Genomic DNA, 24,080 nt, shown 5'->3' on the forward strand with positions numbered 1-24,080 from the left:
ATGCATATGAGCAATGAGTTTCGGAATTACCTGTAAATGACATAGTATTACAAACTATTTTGAGAATTTGGCTTCTAAAATACATTGTCTATATAAAAACAAAATACCACTTCTAATGAAATATTAATGCACAGTCCTAAAAAAATACCTCCCCTTCTTTGACTGATGATAAAGAAATCATTTAACAGAACATTAATATCTAAGACAACACATTTCCACTTTTGGCAAATTAAGTAGCTCAGCTACTGTGCTGAAGTCCAAAAAGTCACCTAACATCTTGCAAATCAGGATACAGAACTTGAACTACCACTTTCATCCTTTTGTACCTAGAACTTATTGTGTAACAGACAAATAACAGCTGGTGCTTTCTGGCAAATCATAGAAATATAATGATTTCTGTTACCAGAGCACTGAAGGAGATTTCAGACATGGTGATATTAATGTTATATAAATGAGTAACCTGCAGATATGAGAATCTTGTAGTGGACTCATACTGGTAAGTAAAATTCCACTCTACGCTTTAAACAGTTTTTTCATTTTACATTCAAGTTTTTTTTAAAACAAAATCTACAAAAATAGATATATTTGCAAAGTGATTGTTTAGCAACAAGAATACTAGTGTAAAGCAAATAATCTGGTGGCCACAAATTAGATCAAAGACAACTGAACCAATTATGGGATCTCATGATTACAAAGTAGTTCATACTACAAAACCCCAAAATATATTGTATTCTAACCAAAAAATAGACACATACTTGTCAAAAATAAACTTTATAAGTTCTCTAATGAACCGCCTTTGGGAATGTATATGCATGCCCTTGTTTGTTGTACTTTTGGATGATCTACGAGAATGAAATTTTCTAACTTCTACAGAACTACAGCTAAACTCTTTTCACATACTAATTTGACAAGGAAATTTGTCCAATCTGCTTCCATTCAATTCATCTTGTAAGATGTATAAAATTGGAAACCTAAAGTACTGACATATTTAAAGAAAATACCAAAAAGCACCTTTCTTTCCAAAAAACAAGGACACTGGATGAAGTCTTGAGAATAGATTCACCTTAAACATCAGTGGCAACCTCTCATGTCTGAAATTCCCAGTGACTTTCTGTCCTATTATCAGTGCCAACTATGATATTTCCTCACAATCAGGAAAAATCAAATTATGGCATTTGATTATAATTGCATGGTACTAATAATAAACACAAACATGGAATGATTCAGAATAAAAACAGTAAGACTGAAAAAGCAGCAATTCTTAAATGTGTACTTGTTCTTTTAAATACAGCATTAAATGCCATCCTTAAACTGGTTACATGTATATAAGATTTAATCTGACATTTCTGAAGGAAAAACAATGTTGGGTGTGGCTCAGTAAGGGGTTATTTATTTATTTTTACTAAAGATTAGATCGAGTTATCTGCAGCAGGGCCCATTTTATTCCTATGGGCCCTGCTGCTGATAACTCGAGCTAACCTTTAGTAAAAGGCCCCCTATGTGACATTTGTTTTTTCTGGCAATCTGAAATTACCATTTTATCACATACAGAAGACTCCAGGAGAATTCATTGTGCACATGGGAGCAACCCTCCCCTAACCCAGCAGTTTAAAGAACATAATTCCAGTTTTATTGAACTAAAGTGTTTCCTCTGCCAAACAGGAGCAGGTAGTCTATGTTGGCTCTCTAGCACAGAAAGGGATTCCGAGGATCTCTATTCTATAGTAGCTTTTACATTCCCTAAAAATAATTTTAAAAAAATTCTTTTAAGGCAAATTGTCGCCACTCCTGCTTTGGTAAATTAACTTTTACTAGATATATTATAGGACTGCTCAGGTTTTTTTAAAATCTGCATCAGTCTCCTTCTTATCTAGACTTTAGGAGCATGATTCTAGATAACCTTCTTACCAGTCTAAAAATGACAAAGTGAAAGAAATCCATTTTTCTTCCATGTTTTTTTTTTTTGTGTGGTTTGACTTACCCTTCTTATCAATCTTAATTCTTTTGTTTCTCATGCTTAAAAGGGGAATGTATAAAGAAAATAAAGATCATAGAGCATGAAGGCCCAAAACGCAGATGGACAGGTAAAGCTGAGAGTGAGGACATTAAAATGCCCATCTCCTTATCCAATACTAAAACAGTAGAAAGTGACTCAGTGTATCAGAATTTCTCTGATTGTTTGACTTTTCCAGCACTTTGAGGGTCTTTCATTCTCTATTTCTTGACCCGTAGCTTCAATGTTAAGTTCAGCAAGTAGGTAGATCCTTATCTTCATGAACTCCACCACTGCTGTCCTCTTCCTAATTCACTGGAACAGTTCTCATTGCATCATCCTTTGTCAGCTCTGAAGCCAGCAGTGAGGTAACAGCACAGCCTGCTTTTCTGTTGGCTGAAAATAGATAAATACATTGTAAAGCAAAGTATGGAGTACCACAAAAGACTTATGTGACTGAGATTTCACCCCCACCTTCTCTTCAGGTATTTAACTTGAATGAAAACCTCTTCAGACACTACTTTTTATGTCCCAAATCTGGCTAGCACAAGAGGACAATATGCTAAGATGTCCACAGTTACCTTTAGTGAAAACTCTAAATTTGACTCCTCAACTATTAGTCTCACCATATCAAAAGTGTATAAATCTCCTTACATTCAATCAGTATTCACGCATCAAAATAAAGAGTTTTCACTCTCAGGTGGAAAAGCTTAAAGTTGGGGTGTCCAACATTGGCCCTTGTCCAGTCGGGTTTTTAGGATTTCCCCCTCTGAATATGCATGAGATCTATTTGCATCAACAGAGGCAGTGATTGCAAACAGATCTTATGAATATTCATTAGGGAAAACCTGCAAACCAGACTGGGTTGCGGCCCTCGAGGTTGAACACCCCCGGGTTTAGAGGGAGCTCATCATTCACAAGATGCTACAAATGTATCTATGCTTATATTTTGAGTAGCCTAGTGGTTACCGCAGCAGGCTGAGAACTAGAAAAGCCAGGGATCAAATACCACTTCTCCCATTGATGCCTCATGACCTTTGCCAAGTCAGTTCATCTCCCAATGCCTCACGTACAAACAAGAGGGTAAGTCCTCCAGGGCAAGGAAAGAAGTAAAGTTGCTTACCTGTAAGATTCTGAGGACAACAGTACATCAGTGCTCACATAAGGGCAACATCATAGATGCAGCTCAGTTTGGAGAAAAGGTAAACAAGGCCCTCAAAGTTTTAAGGGCTTTCTAGAATGGTGGACTGTATATACAGTGGTGGAAATAAGTATTTGATCCCTTGCTGATTTTGTAAGTTTGCCCACTGACAAAGACATGAGCAGCCCATAATTGAAGGGTAGGTTATTGGTAACAGTGAGAGATAGCACATCACAAATTAAATGCGGAAAATCACATTGTGGAAAGTATATGAATTTATTTGCATTCTGCAGAGGGAAATAAGTATTTGATCCCCCACCAACCAGTAAGAGATCTGGCCCCTACAGACCAGGTAGATGCTCCAAATCAACTCGTTACCTGCATGACAGACAGCTGTCGGCAATGGTCACCTGTATGAAAGACACCTGTCCACAGACTCAGTGAATCAGTCAGACTCTAACCTCTACAAAATGGCCAAGAGCAAGGAGCTGTCTAAGGATGTCAGGGACAAGATCATACACCTGCACAAGGCTGGAATGGGCTACAAAACCATCCGTAAGACGCTGGGCGAGAAGGAGACAACTGTTGGTGCCATAGTAAGAAAATGGAAGAAGTACAAAATGACTGTCAATCGACAAAGATCTGGGGCTCCACGCAAAATCTCACCTCGTGGGGTATCCTTGATCATGAGGAAGGTTAGAAATCAGCCTACAACTACAAGGGGGGAACTTGTCAATGATCTCAAGGCAGCTGGGACCACTGTCACCACGAAAACCATTGGTAACACATTACGACATAACGGATTGCAATCCTGCAGTGCCCGCAAGGTCCCCCTGCTCCGGAAGGCACATGTGACGGCCCGTCTGAAGTTTGCCAGTGAACACCTGGATGATGCCGAGAGTGATTGGGAGAAGGTGCTGTGGTCAGATGAGACAAAAATTGAGCTCTTTGGCATGAACTCAACTAGCCGTGTTTGGAGGAAGAGAAATGCTGCCTATGACCCAAAGAACACCGTCCCCACTGTCAAGCATGGAGGTGGAAATGTTATGTTTTGGGGGTGTTTCTCTGCTAAGGGCACAGGACTACTTCACCGCATCAATGGGAGAATGGATGGGGCCATGTACCGTACAATTCTGAGTGACAACCTCCTTCCCTCCGCCAGGGCCTTAAAAATGGGTCGTGGCTGGGTCTTCCAGCACGACAATGACCCAAAACATACAGCCAAGGCAACAAAGGAGTGGCTCAGGAAGAAGCACATTAGGGTCATGGAGTGGCCTAGCCAGTCACCAGACCTTAATCCCATTGAAAACTTATGGAGGGAGCTGAAGCTGCGAGTTGCCAAGCGACAGCCCAGAACTCTTAATGATTTAGAGATGATCTGCAAAGAGGAGTGGACCAAAATTCCTCCTGACATGTGTGCAAACCTCATCATCAACTACAGAAGACGTCTGACCGCTGTGCTTGCCAACAAGGGTTTTGCCACCAAGTATTAGGTCTTGTTTGCCAGAGGGATTAAATACTTATTTCCCTCTGCAGAATGCAAATAAATTCATATACTTTCCACAATGTGATTTTCCGGATTTAATTTGAGATGTGCTATCTCTCACTGTTACCAATAACCTACCCTTCAATTATGGGCTGCTCATGTCTTTGTCAGTGGGCAAACTTACAAAATCAGCAAGGGATCAAATACTTATTTCCACCACTGTATGTGTCCTTCTGCATCTGTGTTTTTGCATGAGAATACCTCAGTTCTATAAAAAGCTTTAAATTAGGAGAAGCCATCTCCTAGGGGAAGTGGGTGGGTTCAGTTGAGAACAACTGTTATAGGTAAGCCACTTTGCTTTCTCCAAGACAAGCAGAATATATGGTGCTCAAGTGTGAATCCCCAGGTACATGCTGCCTTTAACAAAAAAAGAGAAATCACTACTACTACTTATTTCTATAGTGCTACTAGACGTACGCAGCGCTGTACACTTGAACATTTATTTATTGCATTTGTATCCCACATTTTCCCACCTCTTTGCAGGCTCAATGTGGCTTACAATACATCATGAGTGGTGGAAATATATTAGAAAATAGACATTTAGTGTTACAGAAGGATCTTGGGTAACATGATAATGAAAAAGAAAAACATGATAGTGGTATAACAAGTAGATACTATAAGACAATTCTGAATATATGTGGAGGAGTTGTGTATATTCACATTGGATTATCTTTGTGGCATGCCTTGTTAAGGAGATAGGTCTTCAGTAGTTTGCGCAAGTTCGTTAGTTCGTAGATCTTTTTTAAGTTGCGCGGTAGTGCGTTCCATAACTGTGCACTCAAGTAGGTAAAGTTTGACGCATGTATTAATTTGTATTTTAGACCTTTGCAGTTAAGGAACATGAAGAGACAGTCCCTGCTTGACAGAGCTTACAATCTAATTAGGACAGACAAACAGGACAAACAAGAGATAAGGGAATATTAAAGTGAGGATGATAAAATAAGGGTTCTGAACAAGTGAACAAGGGTTAGGAATTAAAAGCAGCATCAAAAAGGTGGGCTTTTAGCTTAGATTTGAAGATGGCCAGAGATGGAGCTTGACTTACCGGCTCAGGAAGTCTATTCCAGGCATAAGGTGCAGCAAGATAAAAGGAACGGAGTCTGGAGTTAGTGGTGGAGGAGAAGGGTGCAGATAAGAGAGATTTACCCAGTGAACGGAGTTCCCGGGGAGGAATGTAGGGAGAGATGAGAGTGGAGAGGTACTGAGGAGCTGCAGAGTGAATGCACTTATAGGTCAATAAGAGGAGTTTGAACTGTATGCAGAAATGGATAGGAAGCCAGTGAAGTGACTTGAGGAGATGGCTAATATGAGCATAACGACACTGGCGGAATATTAGTCGTGCAGCAGAATTTTGAACAGATTGAAGAGGAGAGAGATGGCTAAGTGGGAGACATGTGAGAAGCAAGTTGCAATAGTCTAAGTGAGAAGTGATAAGAGTGTGGATGAGGGTTTTGGTAGTGTGCTCAGAAAGGAAAGGGCGAATTTTGCTGATATTATAGAGAAAGAAATGACAGGGTTTAGCAGTCTGTTGAATATGTGCAGAGAAGGAGAGGGAGGAGTCGAAGATGACCCCAAGGCTACGAGCTGATGAGACAGGAAGGATGAGAGTGTTATCCACAGAAATAGAGAATGGCGGAGGAGGAGAGGTTGGTTTAGGGGGAAAGATAAGAAGCTCAGTCTTGGTCATGTTTAGTTTCAGATGGCGCTGAGACATCCAGGCAGCAATGTCAGACAGGCAGGCTGATACTTTGGCCTGGATTTCGGCTGAGATTTCTGGTGTGGAGAGGTAGATCTGGGAGTCATCAGCGTAAAGATGATACTGAAAACCATGGGATGAGATCAGAATACCAAGGGAAGAAGTATAGATGGAGAAAAGAAGAGGTCCCAGGACAGATCCCTGAGGTACACCAACTGACAGTGGGGGATAGAAGTAGAAGAGGATCCACTAGAGTATACACTAAAGGTATGCTGGGAGAGATAAGAAGAAAACCAGGAAAGAACAGAGCCCTGAAATCCAAGTGAGGACAGAGTATCAAGGAGTAGGCTGTGATCAACAGTGTCAAAAGCAGCAGATAGATCGAGAAGGATGAGGATAGAATAGAGACCTTTGGATCTGGCCAGGAACAGATCATTGGAGACTTTAGCAAGCGCTGTGTCAGAAAAAAAAAAGAATGCTAATAGGCAACAAACCTGTTTTTGTTGGCAACAGGCCATTTTGTCATTTTTTGTTTTCAATAAATAAAGGATAAAAATGGGCCAGACCCCGCATGGGGAGGTTTTTTTTTTTTTAATTCTCAATCGCAAAGACAATCCATAGGACATAAAGAAGAGTGGAGGAATAACTTAATGGTTAGAGCTAATGAGCTGAGAACTAGGAGAACTGGGTTTGATTCCCAATGCAGCTCAGTGTGACCCTGGGCAAGTCACTTCAGTGCCCCAGTTATAAATGTTTAGACAGTAAGCCCACAGGGGACAGAGAAAGTACTTGTTTATAATATGTAAACCACTTTAGCTGTACCAGAAAAAGGCAATATATCAACTACATGACCCTCCTCCTACTGAGCAAACCACTGTTGCATCACAAATTCCTCTCCAAGCAATAATGTGAGCTGAATGAGGACAGAAATCCATGTTTCACCTTATAGATCTCTTCCAAGGAGCCAAACCTCAGGTGGACCACAGATAGTGCCATTGTTCTAATACACCCATCCAGGTTCAAACCCATCTGTGCAGAAGCTAGACACAACCTGTTACCAAATTAGAGTATGTACTTAGCAGTCCCAGTTTACTAGTGTCAAAAGAAACAAAAAGATAAGTTGAGTTTTAAGGGCTTAATCCAATCCAAGTAGAAGTGTAAGGCTTTGTTACAATTCAAGGTGATCAATGCATGGTTACCCTTGTGGACCTAAGGCCTGGGGAAAAATGTTGGAAAACCAATTGACTGTTAAGCGGATAACAAAATAAGATACTTTGGTTAGGCCCTTCATCTATGGTGTCCTCTTGTAATAAATTAGTATAATCTATCTACATAAGAACATAACGTATTTCCATACTGGGAAAGACCAAAGGTCCATCAAGCCCAGCATCCTGTTTCCTACAGTGGCCAATCCAGGTCACAAATACCTGGCAAGATCCCAAAAAGTACAAAACATTTTATGCTGTTTATCCCAGAAATAAGCACTGGAGTTTCCCCAACTCCATTTTAATAATGGTCTATGGACTAGGAAGCCGTCTAAACCTTTAAAAAACCCCGTTAAGCTAACTGCCTTTACCACATTCTTTGGCAACAATTCCAGAGTTTAATTACATGTTGAGTGAAGAAACATTTTCTCTGATTCATTTTAAATTTACTATTATGTAGCTTTATCGAATGCCCCCTAGACCTAGTATGTTTGGAAAGAGTAAACACACGCTTAACATCTACCCTTTCCACTCCATTCATTATTTCATAGACCTCTATCATATCTCCCCTCAGCCGCCTTTTCTCCTAACTGAAGAGCCCTAGCCGCTGTAGCCTTTCCTCATAGGGAAATCATCCCATCCCATTTATCATTTTCATTGCCCTTCTCTGCACCTTTTCTAATTCCACTATTTTCTGAGATGCGGTGACCAGAATTGAACACAATATTCAAGGTGCGGTTGCACCATGGAGAAATACAAAGGCATTATAACATCCTCATTTTTGTTTTCCATTCCTTTCCTAATAATACCTAACATTCTATTTGCTTTCTTAGCCGCCGCAGCACATTGAGCAGAAGGTTTCAACGTATCATCATCGACTACACCTAGATCCCTTTCTTGGTCGGTGACTCCTAACGTAGAAGCTCACATTACGCAACTATAATTCGGGTTCCTCTTTCCCACAAGCATCACTTTGCACTTGCTCACATTAAACATCACCTGCCGTTTAGACGTCCAGTCTCCCAGTCTCGTAAGGTCCTCTTTTAATTTTTCACAATCCTCTTGCAATTTAATAACTTTGAATAACTTTGTGTTGTCAGCAAATTTAATTACCTCACTAGTTACTCCCATCTCTACGTCATTCATAAATATGTTAAAAAGCAGCGGTCCCAACACAGATCCCTGGGGAACCCCAATAACTACCCTTCTCCATTGAGAATACTGACCATTATTGCGATTTGGATTCATAGCGGTTTACAGGATTATGTAAAACATAAGGCCCAGCTGTCGATATATGTGATTTGATGCTTGATATTGTTCTGGAGTGCATCCAGGGGTTCCCTCACTGGGTACAGTAGGAAAATGTCATTGGCATATGGTAGAAGGGTGGGGTCCTTCTCCAGAGCCAGGTTTCCCTGCATGCTGAGGAAGATGTTGAACAGGGTTGGGGAGAGTGGGGAGCCCAAGGGTACCCTGCAGCCGGGTTCAAGTAGATCAATTCTCTGTATGCCTTTTTAATTTTTAAATAATTTTCAATAACAAATCACAAGTCAAAACACTTTGCTTCAGCAATACAGATAAACTTACTAGAGTATGAACATCTCTCTTCTCTTCAGGAGCTGGAGGTTAATTTGGCATAGTCTTTCATCCTCTTAGCTTTCTTGAGAGCACACGAGTGCTTTCACAGCTCATCTGTGCATTGATTCTATTCTGATTTTACCTGTGTCACTCTCTTAATATCATCTATTTGATAAACTACTGACTTTACCTCCTTCTATCCTATCCTAGTAAAAAAAAAAACCTAGGAAACCTCTCTTTCTACTTGCAGAGTTTCTGACTTTAAAAGTTTCTATATCTCTTTCTTCAAGTTCCTATATCTGTCTTCATACTTATTAATTGCTTATTACTTAAAATTGCTCTCTTGAACTGTGCTTTCATATTTCTATTATAAAATTGTCTTAAAAGGTGGTTTTAATATCAGAACTGTGTCTTCAACAGTCTGTGCTGGTGACTTATCTAATCAATTTGGTTGCACTGAATCTGGTGACTAACAGACTGTGTGTCTTTGGAGGAGGAGGGGCAATTGTGTAAAGTAGATCAGCAAAAAGAAAGAACACTTCTGAGTGCTTTCAGAGCTCAGCTGTGCATTGTCAGACTTTTGATTCTATTCTGATTTTACCTGTGTCATTCTCTTAATATCATCTACTTGATAAATTGCTGACTTTACTTCTTTCTACCCAATTAAAAAAAAAAAAAAAGGAACCCTCTTTTCACTTGCAGAGTTTCTGACTTTGTAGGCAGTAGAACTAGGAATAATGTCAGGAAGCATCTAATATAATAAAACGCACCCTCAACGTTCTGAGGACAACGTTCTGTGAAGCCTTGAAGCCTTGAAGCCTGAAGCCTGAAGCCTTGAAGCCATGAAGCCATCTGACGTCACTCCCAGGCTGAAGGGTTCGCGCCGGATTCGTGGTGTGAAGCCTTCAAGCCAGCCAGCCGTCTTTGCCCCGCCCTCGCCTCAAACCAAACAAATCCGGAAGCGAAGCGTCAGGGAAGGAGGCGGCGCTCCCGACGTCTAGCCTTCCCTTCGCTGTGTTCCGCCTTCAAAAGAAGGCGGGAGACAGCGAAGGGAAAGCAAGACGTCGGGAGCGCCGCCTCCTTCCCTGACGTTTCGCTGCACGAACCGCCACGGAGGTAAAGTTAAAACGAAGAAGAAAAAAAAAGAAATGCATGGATGCGAAGGGGGGGGGGGATGCATGGATGCGAAGGGGGGGACATGGATGCGAAGGGGGGGGGGGGGAAGAGGGCGGGCCAGGCTGGGACATGGGAGAGAGAGGAGCATGGATGCGAGAGGGGGGGGGTCATGGAAGGGAGAGAGGGGACTTGCTGGAAAAGGATGAATGAAGGGGCCAGGGGACAGAGGAGCATGGATGGGCATGGATTGGGAGGGCAGGACTAAGGGAGAGAGGGAAATTGCTGGATAGGGATGAATAGAGGGGACAGATGGGCATGGATGGATATGGATTGCAGGGCAGGCCTCAGGTAGAGAGGGCAATTGCTGGATAGGGAAAAATGGAGGGGCCAGGTGACAGATGAGCATGGATTGGAAGGGCAGGACTCAGGGAGAGGGAAATTGCTGGAGAGGGAAATTGCTGGATAGGGATGAATGGAGGGGACAGATGGCCATGGATGGATATGGATTGCAGGGCAGGCCTCAGGCAGAGAGGGAAAATGCTGGATAGAGAAAAATGGAGGGGCCAGGTGACAGAGGAGCATGGATTGGAAGGGCAGGACTCAGGGAGAGGGGAATTGCTGGATAGGGATGAATGGAGGGGACAGATGGGCATGGATGGATATGGATTGCAGGGCAGGCCTCAGGCAGAGAGGGGAAATGCTGGATAGGGATGAATGGAGGGGCCAGGTGACAGAGGAGCATGGATGGGCATGGATTGGAAGGGCAGGACTCAGGGAGAGGGGAATTGCTGGATAGGGATGAATGGAGGGGACAGATGGGCATGGATGGATATGGATTGCAGGGCAGGCCTCAGGCAGAGAGGGGAAATGCTGGATAGGGAAAAATGGAGGGGCCAGGTGACAGAGGAGCATGGATGGGCATGGATTGGAAGAGCAGGACTCAGGGAGAGGGGAATTGCTGGATAGGGATGAATGGAGGGGTCAGATGGGCATGGATGGATATGGATTTCAGGGCAGGCCTCAGGCAGAGAGGGGAAATGCTGGATAGGGATGAATGGAGGGGGCAGGTGACAGAGAAACATGGATGGCCATGGATTGGGAGGGCAGGGCTCAGGGAGAGAGGGGAATTGCTGGAAAAGGATGAATGGAGGGGGCAGGGGACAGATGGCCATGGATTGGGAGGGCACGGCTCACACTCTCTCTCTCATATACAATGTCTTTCTGACTCTCACTCTCACACACTCTGTCTCACACTGTATCACATTCACTCTCTATGTGCCACACAGTCACTCACACACTCGCTTGGTCTCATACACACACTCTCTCTCACACTGTGTCTCACATACACACTTGCACACACTCTCATTCTCACACACACACTCTCTCACAAACACACTCACACCCAGACTCACTCTCTCTCTCACACACTCACACTTTCACTCTGACTCTCAAACAGTCACTCTCACATACACTCTCCCAAACATACACACTCCAAGGAAAACCTTGCTAGCGCCCGTTTCATTTGTGTCAGAAACGGGCCTTTTTTACTAGTTTTTCCATGAAGAGGGTGGTAGATACTTGGAATACCCTCCTGAGGGAGGTGGTGGAGATGAAAACGGTAACGGAATTCAAAACTGCGTGGGAAACACAAAGGAATCCTGTTTAGAAGGAATGGATCCACAGAGGTTAAGCAGAGATTGGGTGGCAGCACCGGTAATTGGGAAACAAAGCCAGTGCTGGGCAGACTTCTACGGTCTGTGCCCTAAAAAATGGCAAGGCCAAATCAATGTCGGGTATACATATAAAGTATACATACAATGAGTTTATCTTGTTAGGCAGACTGGATGGACTGTACATGTCTTTATCTGCCATCATCTACTATGGGGTGGTAGTAGTTTTTCAAATGCAGGAGCCTTCTAGACTTTATCCATGGAGTCTGCCTTCTTAACAGGATGCACAAAAAACAAGGCCTCACATTCTCTCACTGCACATTTTTCAGGATCTTGTGAATGGGCACTGGCATGTGGATTGAGACACCTGAGGAAATCCAACATTTCTTCCTGGGTTCTTTTTCCATCTGATAAGGAAAGGTCTCCACTATTTTCTTTACAACTATTAGTGAATAGGTCTTCTAGAGAAGACTCTCCCCTTTCCTGTTGCAGAGAGGAGGCCAGAGAACTGATCAAAAAAGTTCGCTGACCCATAGGCCTGACCCTAGGACCTCTCAACTTCTGAGTCAGAACAGAATTGAACAGAAATCTGAGTCTGAGGACTTCCCCTGCTTGTTGGGATTTAGCGCTTGAAGCTGACCAGTATTCTGGAGCAGCTTTCTCATCAGGTGCACTTAAAATAGACAGGATGGCTTACATTAACTTAGAAGATCTTTAGTTCCTCAATACCAGTACAGTGTTTTGTTTTGGGGTTCAGAGACCCCTTGGTTCCGTCTGGTACTGGAGTTCAGCTGTCCAGTGGCAGAGAGAACCTCCAAGAAAGCTGGACTGAACCTCAAATCTGACTCCATCTCTAAATAGAATATTAATTACTATCCCTTAACTAACCCAAGAGATTATTAACAAATATTAGTGAAGACAAGGGAAGACACTATAGCTCCAAAGATTATGAATTTATTTACTCGCCCAAAGACACCAAAGGATATACAAATGGCATGTACAATCAATTGGTTCTAGGAATATAATTCTTCAGCTGCAAACAGGTGTTAGCTAGTTCCTAATCTTTTATAATTTCTTTTACCAATTAAAGGTTTTACAAGGGAAAGCAATTAGGTAATTTGTCAATTCTGCTGGTCACATTGGTTTCCCTTGGAGAGAGAGAGTGGCAACCCTTCTCTCTAGCTTAAACCAGGAAATACACTGATTTTTATAGGTGCACTTAGGATATGGGTAATATGACAGTAGATATACCTGACTGGATCCATGCTAATGTCATGGTTACCACTCATTGGCTATACTAATGAGTAGCTATATCATGAGAACATGTTCAGCTTGCTTAACCACAATTCTTAAACACGACCTTACACCTAGTTTGAGGAGCCATCTGTATCCTGTTTATGAGGTTTCTGCACCCTAACTTCTTCCTCATTCTGCTGCATGGTCCTTCCTCATGTAGCTCAGGAGCTTGCTGGAACTTCAGAGTTCAAATTTCGGCTAAAGGCCTATACTTTTCTTGTCATTTTTAGAGCCTGAACCAAAGTCTAGACAGGGGACCAAGGCTCATAGCTGTAGCATTTTTATACAGTAGTGATACAGTGTCTAGGACAAACTTGATTGTCTTTCTGCATCAGTGTTAATACAGTCAATGCTTGCGCAAGACAATGAAATAACAAATGTTCAATTGTCCCCAGGATTCTGTGGTCTATTTCTAGCACAAAACACAGCAGCCAGACTCATATTAGGAAAAAAACAGATACGAAAGTGCTAGACACTTACTCCAAGAACTACACTGGCTACTAATCAAAGAACATATAAATCTATACTCTGGCATACAGGATAATTTTTGGCTTCTCACCGGGCTACATGACCAGCCTAATTGATCTACCAATCCGAAATGCTACTAAGTCAGCGAGATCTTACCTTATCCTCCACTTCCCTAAATGCAAAGGCCTTAAATACAAGTCAACATACAATTCCAGCTTATCATATGTTTGCACCAAATTCTGGAACACACTACCGAAAGATCTAAAACTACATGAATATGACGACAATGGACAGAACGGAAATAGACTTCCGACACTCCAAATACCCCAAACACTCAACATATCCACTTAAGGCATGCATAAACCACATACAGCCTGTTAAATACAAGACAACTGTAAACCTTGATTTTCTATATGAATTGTAACATTATTCTATTTAAACTGTAACCAACTTACTCTAAACTCCTGTAAGCCACACTGAACCTAGCAATAGGTGGGAAAATGTGGGGTACAAAAGCAGAAATAAATAAAATAAAAATAATAAGTTTACCGATGTCAAATATGACTGGGTTGCAATCAGTTGAGGTTGATGAATGACTGGAACCTAGAACTTCAGAGACTGTTACACTATCCCAGATGTTGATGAACAGTCTTGTGTGTGTGGGAGCTTGGAAGCAATGGACAATGTATGCTTCCTCAAACATTTGACATTGATATCCCTTGATGCTGGGACAATGAAATCCTGCCTGTAATGTCGGCTGTTGGGATTCTGAAAATGGTCAGTACTAGTGAACTCTGTCAATGCTCAGCTTTGATGGAGATCAATATTTTTTCAACAGCCAATCTCCATTATGCAGTGAAACTCTATGGTCTATGAAGATTTGATGTACTTTGGCTAGACTTAGAAGCACCAGAGCACTTTTCCTTATCAGTATTATCTACAGAACTTGTCACATTCTAGCAACTGGGACAAATTGAGATCCTGTGGTCTAGTCCAAGACAGGACAGATAAAAATCACAGGCATCCATGTCCAACATTATCTTGGGGCACTTCTGACACCTTTTGAAACTGCTGGAAGCTCATTTCTTCTGAGATATCAGAAAAAAAGGTGAAATTATGTCTTACCTGATAATTTTCTTTCCTTTAACGCAGCAGATGAATCCAGGAACAAGTGGGACAAGTCCGCCTACCAGCAGGTGGAGATAGAGATAAACAATCTAAAGGCAGTGATGCCAGACAGCCAGCTCCTTCCTCAGTTAGTATGTCATTCGTAAGCAATCTCGAGTAGAAACTATTGGTCAGCCGATAGTTTCTACTCGAGATTCAGTTCTCGAACCAGTATCTAAGTACATGGACATGTTGTTGAATCCCTTAGTAAAAAAGGCGGAATCCTATGTACGGGACTCTGTGCACTTTATCCAGCTGCTTGAGGACATGGAGCCGCAGAGAGGAGAAGATTTTTTTTATGGTGGGTTTGGATGTTGCCGCTCTCTATACTAATGTCCCCCAGGACAAGGCAATACAATTAGCATGTCACCATTTTGCTGAGATGCATGTGCCCATTCCCAAAATTGAGGTTTTAAAAAAGTTGATGACGTGATCTGTCATAATTATTTTGAATTTAACGATCGGTTCTATGTACAGACACAAGGTGTTGCAATGGGGGCAACTGTAGCACCCTCATTGGCTTGTCTGTACATGACCCAATTTGAGAATGAGCACGTGTATACATCTGCTTGGTATAAACATGTAGTCATGTGGCTGAGATACATTGATATCATCATCTTATTTTGGTGCGGTCCCTTGAACAAACTTCACTCCTTCATTGGGTTTTTGAACACAGTGGATGAGCACATTAAATTTACCTTTTGGATTGATCAGTAAGAACTTGATTTTTTGGATGTCAAAATTAGTAGAATCCTGGCGGGGAGATTTGTCACTGTCCGTGGTTGTTTCAGCCTGGTCAGAGACCTCCCCGTGGTACCATGGCTTGTGTCATTCCCTTTTCTCATAGGGCTAGTAGTATTAGTTCTATTATCCACAGATTCTGGCACGTTCTCTCTGTTCACCCCGAGTTCAGCGAGCACCCGAAAGTGGCATATGCCCGTCAAGCCAATATTGGGGAATTATTAAAACGTCCGACAAGATACAACGGGATTGGTAGGCATTCCCCTTGTGGCAAATGTGTCTATTGCTGTTATTCCTGTGACACCAGTACGATTCCTGTTCCTCATACTAATAAGCAGTTTGTGTTGAGAAACATCACTTCATGTAGCAGTGAACGGGTAGTATATTGCATCAGGTGCCCATGTGACTTATATTACATTGGGCACACAAAAAGGCAACTTAAGAACAGGTTAGCTGAACATATCAGCAACCTACGTCTTAAACAAGCGAATCCCCTGGTGGAGCATTGTAATAAATGCAATCACTCTGTAGATCAGTTACGGTGTGTAGTATTGGTTCAACTCCCCCAGTTAAGTAGAGGGGGTGACATCAGTGCTCGCTTGTTAGCTATTGAACAACGTTACATTTTCATGTGGGGCACTGTGGCTCCACATGGTCTTAATCTAGAAGTTGAATGGATTTGAAACACTGTGTCTTTAAGCAAACAAGGGGCGGGATGCAACTTGATTATTTATCCCTGGGGACGTATGCTCACGTAGGTGTTTCCTGTGGAGCGATCTTAGCCCTTTGCCGGTGTGAGCACCATTCAGGCAAGCAGTCGTGTATAACATTTAAAGTAAGTGAGGTTTTGCTATATGAAGATTGTTTATACTAATGATGTGAGTAAGAGGTTAATAGGTATTACATTGTGGTTTGTAGATGTTCCGGTGGTTCCCCCTGAAGAAGGGAAGTGAAATGCGGTCCAGCATTTAAGAGAGAAAAATGTAATGCGGTCCAGCATTGGGGAATCAAGTTGTTTGTAACTTCCCTGTGGAGGGCTTGTCCATTCACCCGAAACTAGTGAAAGCTATACAATGAAAACAGCAGTACTGACAATTCCTGTGTGCAAACAGTTCCTATAAGTTAAGGAGGACCGACGACGTAATCAGCTGCTGAAAATGAACTAACAAAAGGTCACACAGTGGATGTTTGTAAACAGCAATGCTGACAATTTCTGTGTGTATAAGCCAAGGAGGAGCAACTAATCAGCTGCTGAAAATTGACTAACAAAGGATCACACAGTGGATGTTGTTATACAGCACATTACAGCAGTGGACATTATTGAGTGCTATGAACTGTCTACTACTACTACTTAACATTTCTAAAGCGCTAGTAGAGTTACGCAGCGCTGTACAATTTAACATAGAAGGACAGTCCCTGCTCAAAGAGAATTTTTTTCATGTATAATGGTTTGATATTTAAATTTCTAAAGACATTTTAGATAACTAGTACATAGGGTGAGTGGTGGTTGAAAGGTGATGAATGAGTGTTTTAATGTTTAAAGTTAATAGCTTGTATAAGGCACAAGTATTTATAATAAAGAGATATTTGCATATATAAGTTGGAGTTTAGTGTGGTGTAATATTCGTAAGCATTTGCCAAGGCCAAAAATATGAAACCAATAACAACCAGAAACCATCTTCACTATGAAAAACATAGAACCAAATACGAACTTTGAAATAACTGCAACTTGATCCAGAAATTGGAAACCTTTCTGTGTTCCCATATCTATCTGAACTCTGCAAAAGAGAACCTGCGGAAAATGAAAAAAAACATCAGCTGAACTAGGGAGGGATCCTGGATTTATCTGCTGCGTTAAAGGAAAGAAAATTATCAGGTAAGACATAATTTTACCTTCCTTGTCACTTGCAGCAGATGAATCCAGGAACTAGTGGGATGTACCAAAGCATTCCTTAAGTAGGGTGGGAAGCAGACACTCCCCGCGCCAACACTCCGGCCCTAAAACTCGCATCCTCCCGAGCAGACACATTTAGCCTGTAATGCTTCGCAAAAGTATGATGGGACGCCCAAGTAGCCGCCCGACAAATCTCTTCCAGAGATAAGGCCAACGCCGCCGCCCAAGAAGCTGCCTGTGCCCAAGTAGAATGCGCCTTCAGGACCACTGGAGATGCCCGCCCATGTAGCAGATACGCAGCTCCAATGGCTTCCCTAATTCAGTGAGCAATATAAGTCTTAGATGCCGCCTCTCCTCTTTTCGATCCCGACAAGAGCACAAAGAGATGATCCGAGCTACGAAACTCGTTAGAGATCCGCAAGTACTGAAACAAGGCTCTCCACACGTCCAGGAAATGTAGCGAGGCAAACTCCCCCAGATAATCCTCTCTTCGAAAATACGGAAGATAAACCTCCTGATTGACATGGAAAGCCGAAACCACTTTAGGTAGAAACGACGTCACCGTCCAGATGGACACCCCTGCTTCAGAAAACTGCAAAAAAGGATCTCTGGAAGACAATGCCTGAATTTCAGAAATCCTCCTAGCCAAAGCAACGGCCACCAAAAACACTGTCGTAAGTGTTAGATCCTTCTTGTTCTGTCCTCCGACAGCCTCGCACTAGTTTATAAAGTGATCCTAAAATGTGTGTAATGCCTTTACTGTTATTCTCAGTCCCAAGGACTATCATTGCTGCAGTTTCCCCACTGGAAAAATACATGAGCAATGCACTGTGGGTAATGTAGTTCACAGGCAGTGCAACCACACTTGTTTGGCTGTGTAAGAACTGCTATCACTGGTTGTGAGGCTGCTCAGACCTTCTCTCTCTCCCTCTCTCTCTGCCAAGCTTGGCTCTTTTGTCTTCCTGTTCAGTCTTACTATCTGTCCTCAGAAGTCAGCCAGGTATGACCTTTCCCTCCTATCTCTAGGACTACCCCTTGCTATCCGATAGCAGGCTCTGTCCCCATTGGTCTCTATCTGCTCCTCCCTGTGTGAAGCCCCACCACTTCTTTGTCCTTTCAGCCACGTGGGGCTTCTTCCTCCATTATAGCCAGGGACATGGAGCCAACACCATCTCGCTCCAGACAGCTCTGTCCTGCTGAAAATCCCTGTAACGAACCTGGATTTTTTACCCTGTAAATATCTTCTTCCAAATGAGATATCGCACATTGCAGTCACCCAGCTTTGGACTATTTCTACCTGTTCAACTACCTTCCCCTCCCCCTGCAATACAACTACTTCTCTTCAGATCTCCACCTCCCACAGCCTTCAGAATAAGAAGTCTCTGTATCCTGAACGTCTATCTGTGAGTAAATTATCTGTGATTTATTCAATAAAAGAGACTTCATAAAATAATAGAGACTTCAGGTGATAGCTGTGCCAGGGTTATGCTCCATGATATTGGGGCTTCTAATTACCAAGCTCCAAGAGTCATGACACTTCTCAGAAACCTTATTCAACAGCTCAAACGGTGTGGCCTGGAGGGCTCGCAGTACCACCTTCAAATGCCATGCTGGGCATGGCTGCCGCAGAGGAGGCTGAAGCCGAAGAGCCCCGCGTAGGAAACGGACCACATCAGAGTGAGCTGCTAAAGAGGAACCGTACAGTTTGCCTCTAAAACAAGCTAGCGTGGCCACTTGCACTCAAAGGGAATTATATGCCAATTCCTTTTGAAGACCATCCTGAAGGAACTCCAGAATAACTGGAATGTCCGCCCGAAAAGGTGATTCAGCACGCAAAGCACACCACGCCGAGAAAGTTTTCCACACTCGCGTGTACGCTGCTGAAGTAGACTGCTTCTGTGCCCCCAAAAGAGTGGCAATGACTGGTCCTGAAAATCCCTTCTTCCTCAGCTGCCACCTCTCAATAGCCAGGCCGTAAGACAAAAGCAGGAGGGATTTTCCATCTGAACTGGCCCTTGATGCAGCAGATCGGGAGTCACTGGAAGTCGCAATGGTGGCTTCAGAGTGCTCGAATGAGATCCGCATACCACGGCCATCGGGGCCAGTATGGGGCACTAGAATGACCGGCCCCCGATTCCACCCTAAGCAGCAAAGAGCTCTCCCTATCAGAGGCCACAGAGGAAAAACATACAGTGGCTGTTGTTCCGACCATGGCTAGAGAAGAGCGTCCAATCCTGCAGATCCTGGCTGCCGTTTGTGGCTGAAGAACTGGGGAACTTTGGCATTACAAGCCATGGCCATGAGATCCATTACTGGTCTTCCCCAACGTTGACAAATCAGCCGAAAAGCTGAGTCCGACAGCGTCCATTCCGCTGCAACATTTCATTTTCACATGGGATACGGTGGCCCCAAGGGGTCTTCGGAACTTGAAGATTGGGGTTTAAAGGAGGAACTGTAAGTTAGTGATAGGCTGATATCCTTAATACTTTAGCAAGTTTTAAATTACGGAAAAACTCAAAAAACACTAAGATGAAGTCAGCAGTCCAGCAGCGAGAGGGGTGCTATCCAGTCTTTTGCATTGAGTGTCACATGTATGATTATCTCCCAATTGGTGAGGTGTCATATGTGTGTGCCCGATGCAAAGAGCTCCTAGCTCTCAGAGAACGTGTCCGTTCCCTTGAGGCTAGAGTAGCAGACTTGATGGAGCTGAGGGAGACAGAGAGGTACATAGAGGAGACCTACAGGGATGTTGTAGAGAAGTCCCACCTCCAGTCAGGTAGCCCCTGTGCTACCTTGGAGGAGGGAGGTCTCCTAGAAGGAGAGCATCACCCTGGTGAAGTAGGAAGTACTCCTGTAGCCAGGACCTGCCCACCAGGGGATGTATTATCCTTTCGCACCGAGGATATATCTCCAAATGTTGCCCGGGAGGGAAAGGTTAGGACAGCTGTTGTACTTGGTGATTCGATCATTAGGCATATAGATAGCTGGGTGGCTGGTGGACGTGAGGATCGCCTGGTGACTTGCCTGCCTGGTGCGAAGGTGGCGGACCTCACGTGTCACCTAGATAGGATTCTAGATAGTGCTGGGGAGGAGTCCGCTGTCTTGGTACATGTGGGTACCAATGACATAGGAAAATGTGGGAGAGAGGTTCTGGAAGCAAAATTTAGGCTCTTAGGTAGAAAGCTGAAATCCAGATCCTCCAGGGTAGCATTTTCTGAAATGCTACCTGTGCCACGCGCAGGGCCCAAGAGACAGGCAGAGCTCCAGAGTCTCAATGCGTGGATGAGACGATGGTGCAGGGAGGAGGGCTTTAGATTTGTTAGGAACTGGGCAACATTCTGGGGAAGGGGGAGCCTATTCCGAAAGGATGGGCTCCATCTTAACCAGAGTGGGACCAGGCTGCTGGCATCGGCGTTTAAGAAGGAGATAGAGCAGCTTTTAAACTAGAAATGGGGGGAAGGCCGACAGTCGCTCAAAAGAGCATGGTTCGGGATAAGGTATCTTTCAAAGATATCACCATAACAGGGAAGATAGAGTATCCTGATAGTGAGGTTGCAAAAGAGATTGTAGTAGATCGGGTATCTTTAAATAACAATAAAAATCAGACAAAAGATTGCCAATTAATACTGTCAAGTACTAAGTATGATGTACTTAGGAACAACAAACATAGTTTGAAATGTCTATATGCGAATGCCAGGAGCCTAAGAAATAAGATGGGGGAGTTGGAATATATTGCACTAAATGAAAAATTAGATATAATAGGCATCTCTGAGACCTGGTGGAAGGAGGATAACCAGTGGGACACTGTCATACCGGGGTACAAATTATATCGTAGTGATAGGGTGAATCGGATTGGTGGAGGGGTAGCATTGTATATTAACGAGAGCCTTGAATCAAATAGATTGAAAATTCTGCAGGAAGCAAAACACTCCTTGGAATCACTGTGGATTGAAATTCCATGTGCAAAGGGGAAAAGGATAGTGATAGGAGTGTACTACCGTCCGCCTGGCCAGGACGAACAGACGGATGCGGAAATGTTAAAGGAAATCAGGGACGCAAACAAACTGGGCAACACAATAATAATGGGGGATTTCAATTACCCGCATATAGACTGGGTTAATGTAACATCTGTACACGCAAGGGACATAAGATTTCTTGATGAAATCAAGGACAGCTTCATGGAACAGCTAGTTCAGGAGCCGACAAGAGAAGGAAAAATACTAGACTTAGTCCTTAGTGGTGCTCATGATCTAGTGCAGGGGGTAACGATACGAGGGCCGCTTGATAACAGTGATCATAATATGATCGGTTTTGATATTGGCATTGAAGGAAGTGAAACTAGGAAATCAAGTACGCTAGCGTTTAACTATAGAAAAGGTGATTACGACAAAATGAGAAAAATGGTGAAAAAAAGACTGAAAGGAGCAGCTCGCAGAGTAAAAAACTTGCATCAGGCGTGGATGCTGTTTAAAAACACCATCCTGGAGGTTCAGGACAAATATATTCCACGTATTAGAAAAAAGGGAAAAAAGACTAAACGTCAGCCGGCGTGGCTAAACAGTAAGATAAAGGAAATCATTAGAGCCAAAAAACAATCCTTCAGAAAGTGGAGAAGAGAACCAACTGAAAGTAACAGGATAGATCATAAGGAATGCCAAGCCAAATGCAAAGCGGAGATAAGGAGGGCAAAAAAGGACTTTGAGAAGAAATTAGCGTTGGAAGTAAAAATACATAGTAAAAACTTTTTTAGATACATTAAAAGCAGGAAACCGGCCAAAGAGTCGGTTGGGCCGCTGGACGAAAATGGTGTTAAAGGGGCGATCAAGGAGGACAAAGCCGTAGCGGAGAAATTAAATGAATTCTTTGCTTCGGTCTTCACCGAGGAGGATTTGGGGGGGACACCGGTGCGGGAAAGAATATTTGAAGCGGGGGAGTCGGAGAAACTAAACAAATTCTCTGTAACCTTGGAGGATGTAATGGGTCAGTTCAGCAAGCTGAAGAGTAGTAAATCACCGGGACCTGATGGTATTCATCCCAGAGTATTAATAGAACTAAAAAATGAACTTGCGGAGCTACTGTTAGAAATATGCAATCTGTCCCTAAAATCGAGTGTAATACCGGAAGACTGGAGGGTAGCCAATGTTACTCCGATTTTTAAGAAAGGTTCCAGAGGAGATCCGGGAAATTATAGACCGGTGAGTCTGACGTCGGTGCCGGGCAAGATGGTGGAGGCTATTATTAAGAATAAAATTGCAGAGCATATACAAAAACATGGACTGATGAGACAAAGTCAGCACGGATTTAGTGAAGGGAAGTCTTGCCTCACCAATCTAATGCATTTTTTTGAGGGGGTAAGCAAACATGTGGACAATGGGGAGCCGGTTGATATTGTATATCTGGATTTTCAGAAGGCGTTTGACAAAGTGCCGCACGAAAGACTCCTGAAGAAATTGCAGAGTCATGGAATCGGAGGTAGGGTATTATTATGGATTAAGAACTGGTTGAAAGATAGGAAGCAGAGAGTAGGATTGCGTGGCCAGTATTCTCAGTGGAGGAGGGTAGTTAGTGGGGTCCCGCAGGGGTCTGTGCTGGGTCCGTTGCTTTTTAATGTATTTATAAATGACCTAGAGATGGGAATAACTAGTGAGGTAATTAAATTCGCCGATGACACAAAATTATTCAGGGTCGTCAAGTCGCAGGAGGAATGTGAACGATTACAAGAGGACCTTGCGAGACTGGGAGAATGGGCGTGCAAGTGGCAGATGAAGTTCAATGTTGACAAGTGCAAAGTGATGCATGTGGGTAAGAGGAACCCGAATTATAGCTACGTCTTGCAAGGTTCCGCGTTAGGAGTTACGGATCAAGAAAGGGATCTGGGTGTCGTCGTCGATGATACGCTGAAACCTTCTGCTCAGTGTGCTGCTGCGGCTAGGAAAGCGAATAGAATGTTGGGTGTTATTAGGAAGGGTATGGAGTCCAGGTGTGCGGATGTTATAATGCCGTTGTATCGCTCCATGGTGCGACCGCACCTGGAGTATTGTGTTCAGTACTGGTCTCCGTATCTCAAAAAAGATATAGTAGAATTGGAAAAGGTACAGCGAAGGGCGACGAAAATGATAGTGGGGATGGGACGACTTTCCTATGAAGAGAGGCTGAGAAGGCTAGGGCTTTTCAGCTTGGAGAAGAGACGGCTGAGGGGAGATATGATAGAAGTGTATAAAATAATGAGTGGAATGGATCGGGTGGATGTGAAGCGACTGTTCACGCTATCCAAAAATACTAGGACTAGAGGGCATGAGTTGAAGCTACAGTGTGGTAAATTTAAAACGAATCGGAGAAAATTTTTCTTCACCCAACGTGTAATTAGACTCTGGAATTCATTGCCGGAGAACGTGGTACGGGCGGTTAGCTTGACGGAGTTTAAAAAGGGGTTAGATAGATTCCTAAAGGACAAGTCCATAGACCGCTATTAAATGGACTGGAAAAATTCCTCATTTTTAGGTATAACTTGTCTGGAATGTTTTTACGTTTGGGGAGCGTGCCAGGTGCCCTTGACCTGGATTGGCCAC

The 24,080-nt window shown here is 43.2% G+C and overlaps 1 protein-coding gene across 2 annotated transcripts in view; it reads right to left on the reverse strand.

Annotated features, from left to right (window-relative positions):
* Positions 1 to 1,953: 1,953 nt before the first annotated feature.
* The window catches only part of DIAPH1 (diaphanous related formin 1), a 676,165-nt gene continuing 654,038 nt past the window's right edge, over positions 1,954 to 24,080 (reverse strand). For both annotated transcript variants that reach the window (XM_030213536.1, XM_030213537.1), the window contains one exon: positions 1,954 to 2,389. In XM_030213536.1, the coding sequence (XP_030069396.1) occupies positions 2,301 to 2,389 (89 nt within the window). In that variant the 3' untranslated portion in view covers positions 1,954 to 2,300. The remainder of the gene's footprint in view (positions 2,390 to 24,080) is intronic.

The sequence above is a fragment of the Microcaecilia unicolor genome, chromosome 8 (genome assembly GCF_901765095.1).
Source record: "Microcaecilia unicolor chromosome 8, aMicUni1.1, whole genome shotgun sequence".
NCBI lineage: Eukaryota > Metazoa > Chordata > Amphibia > Gymnophiona > Siphonopidae > Microcaecilia > Microcaecilia unicolor.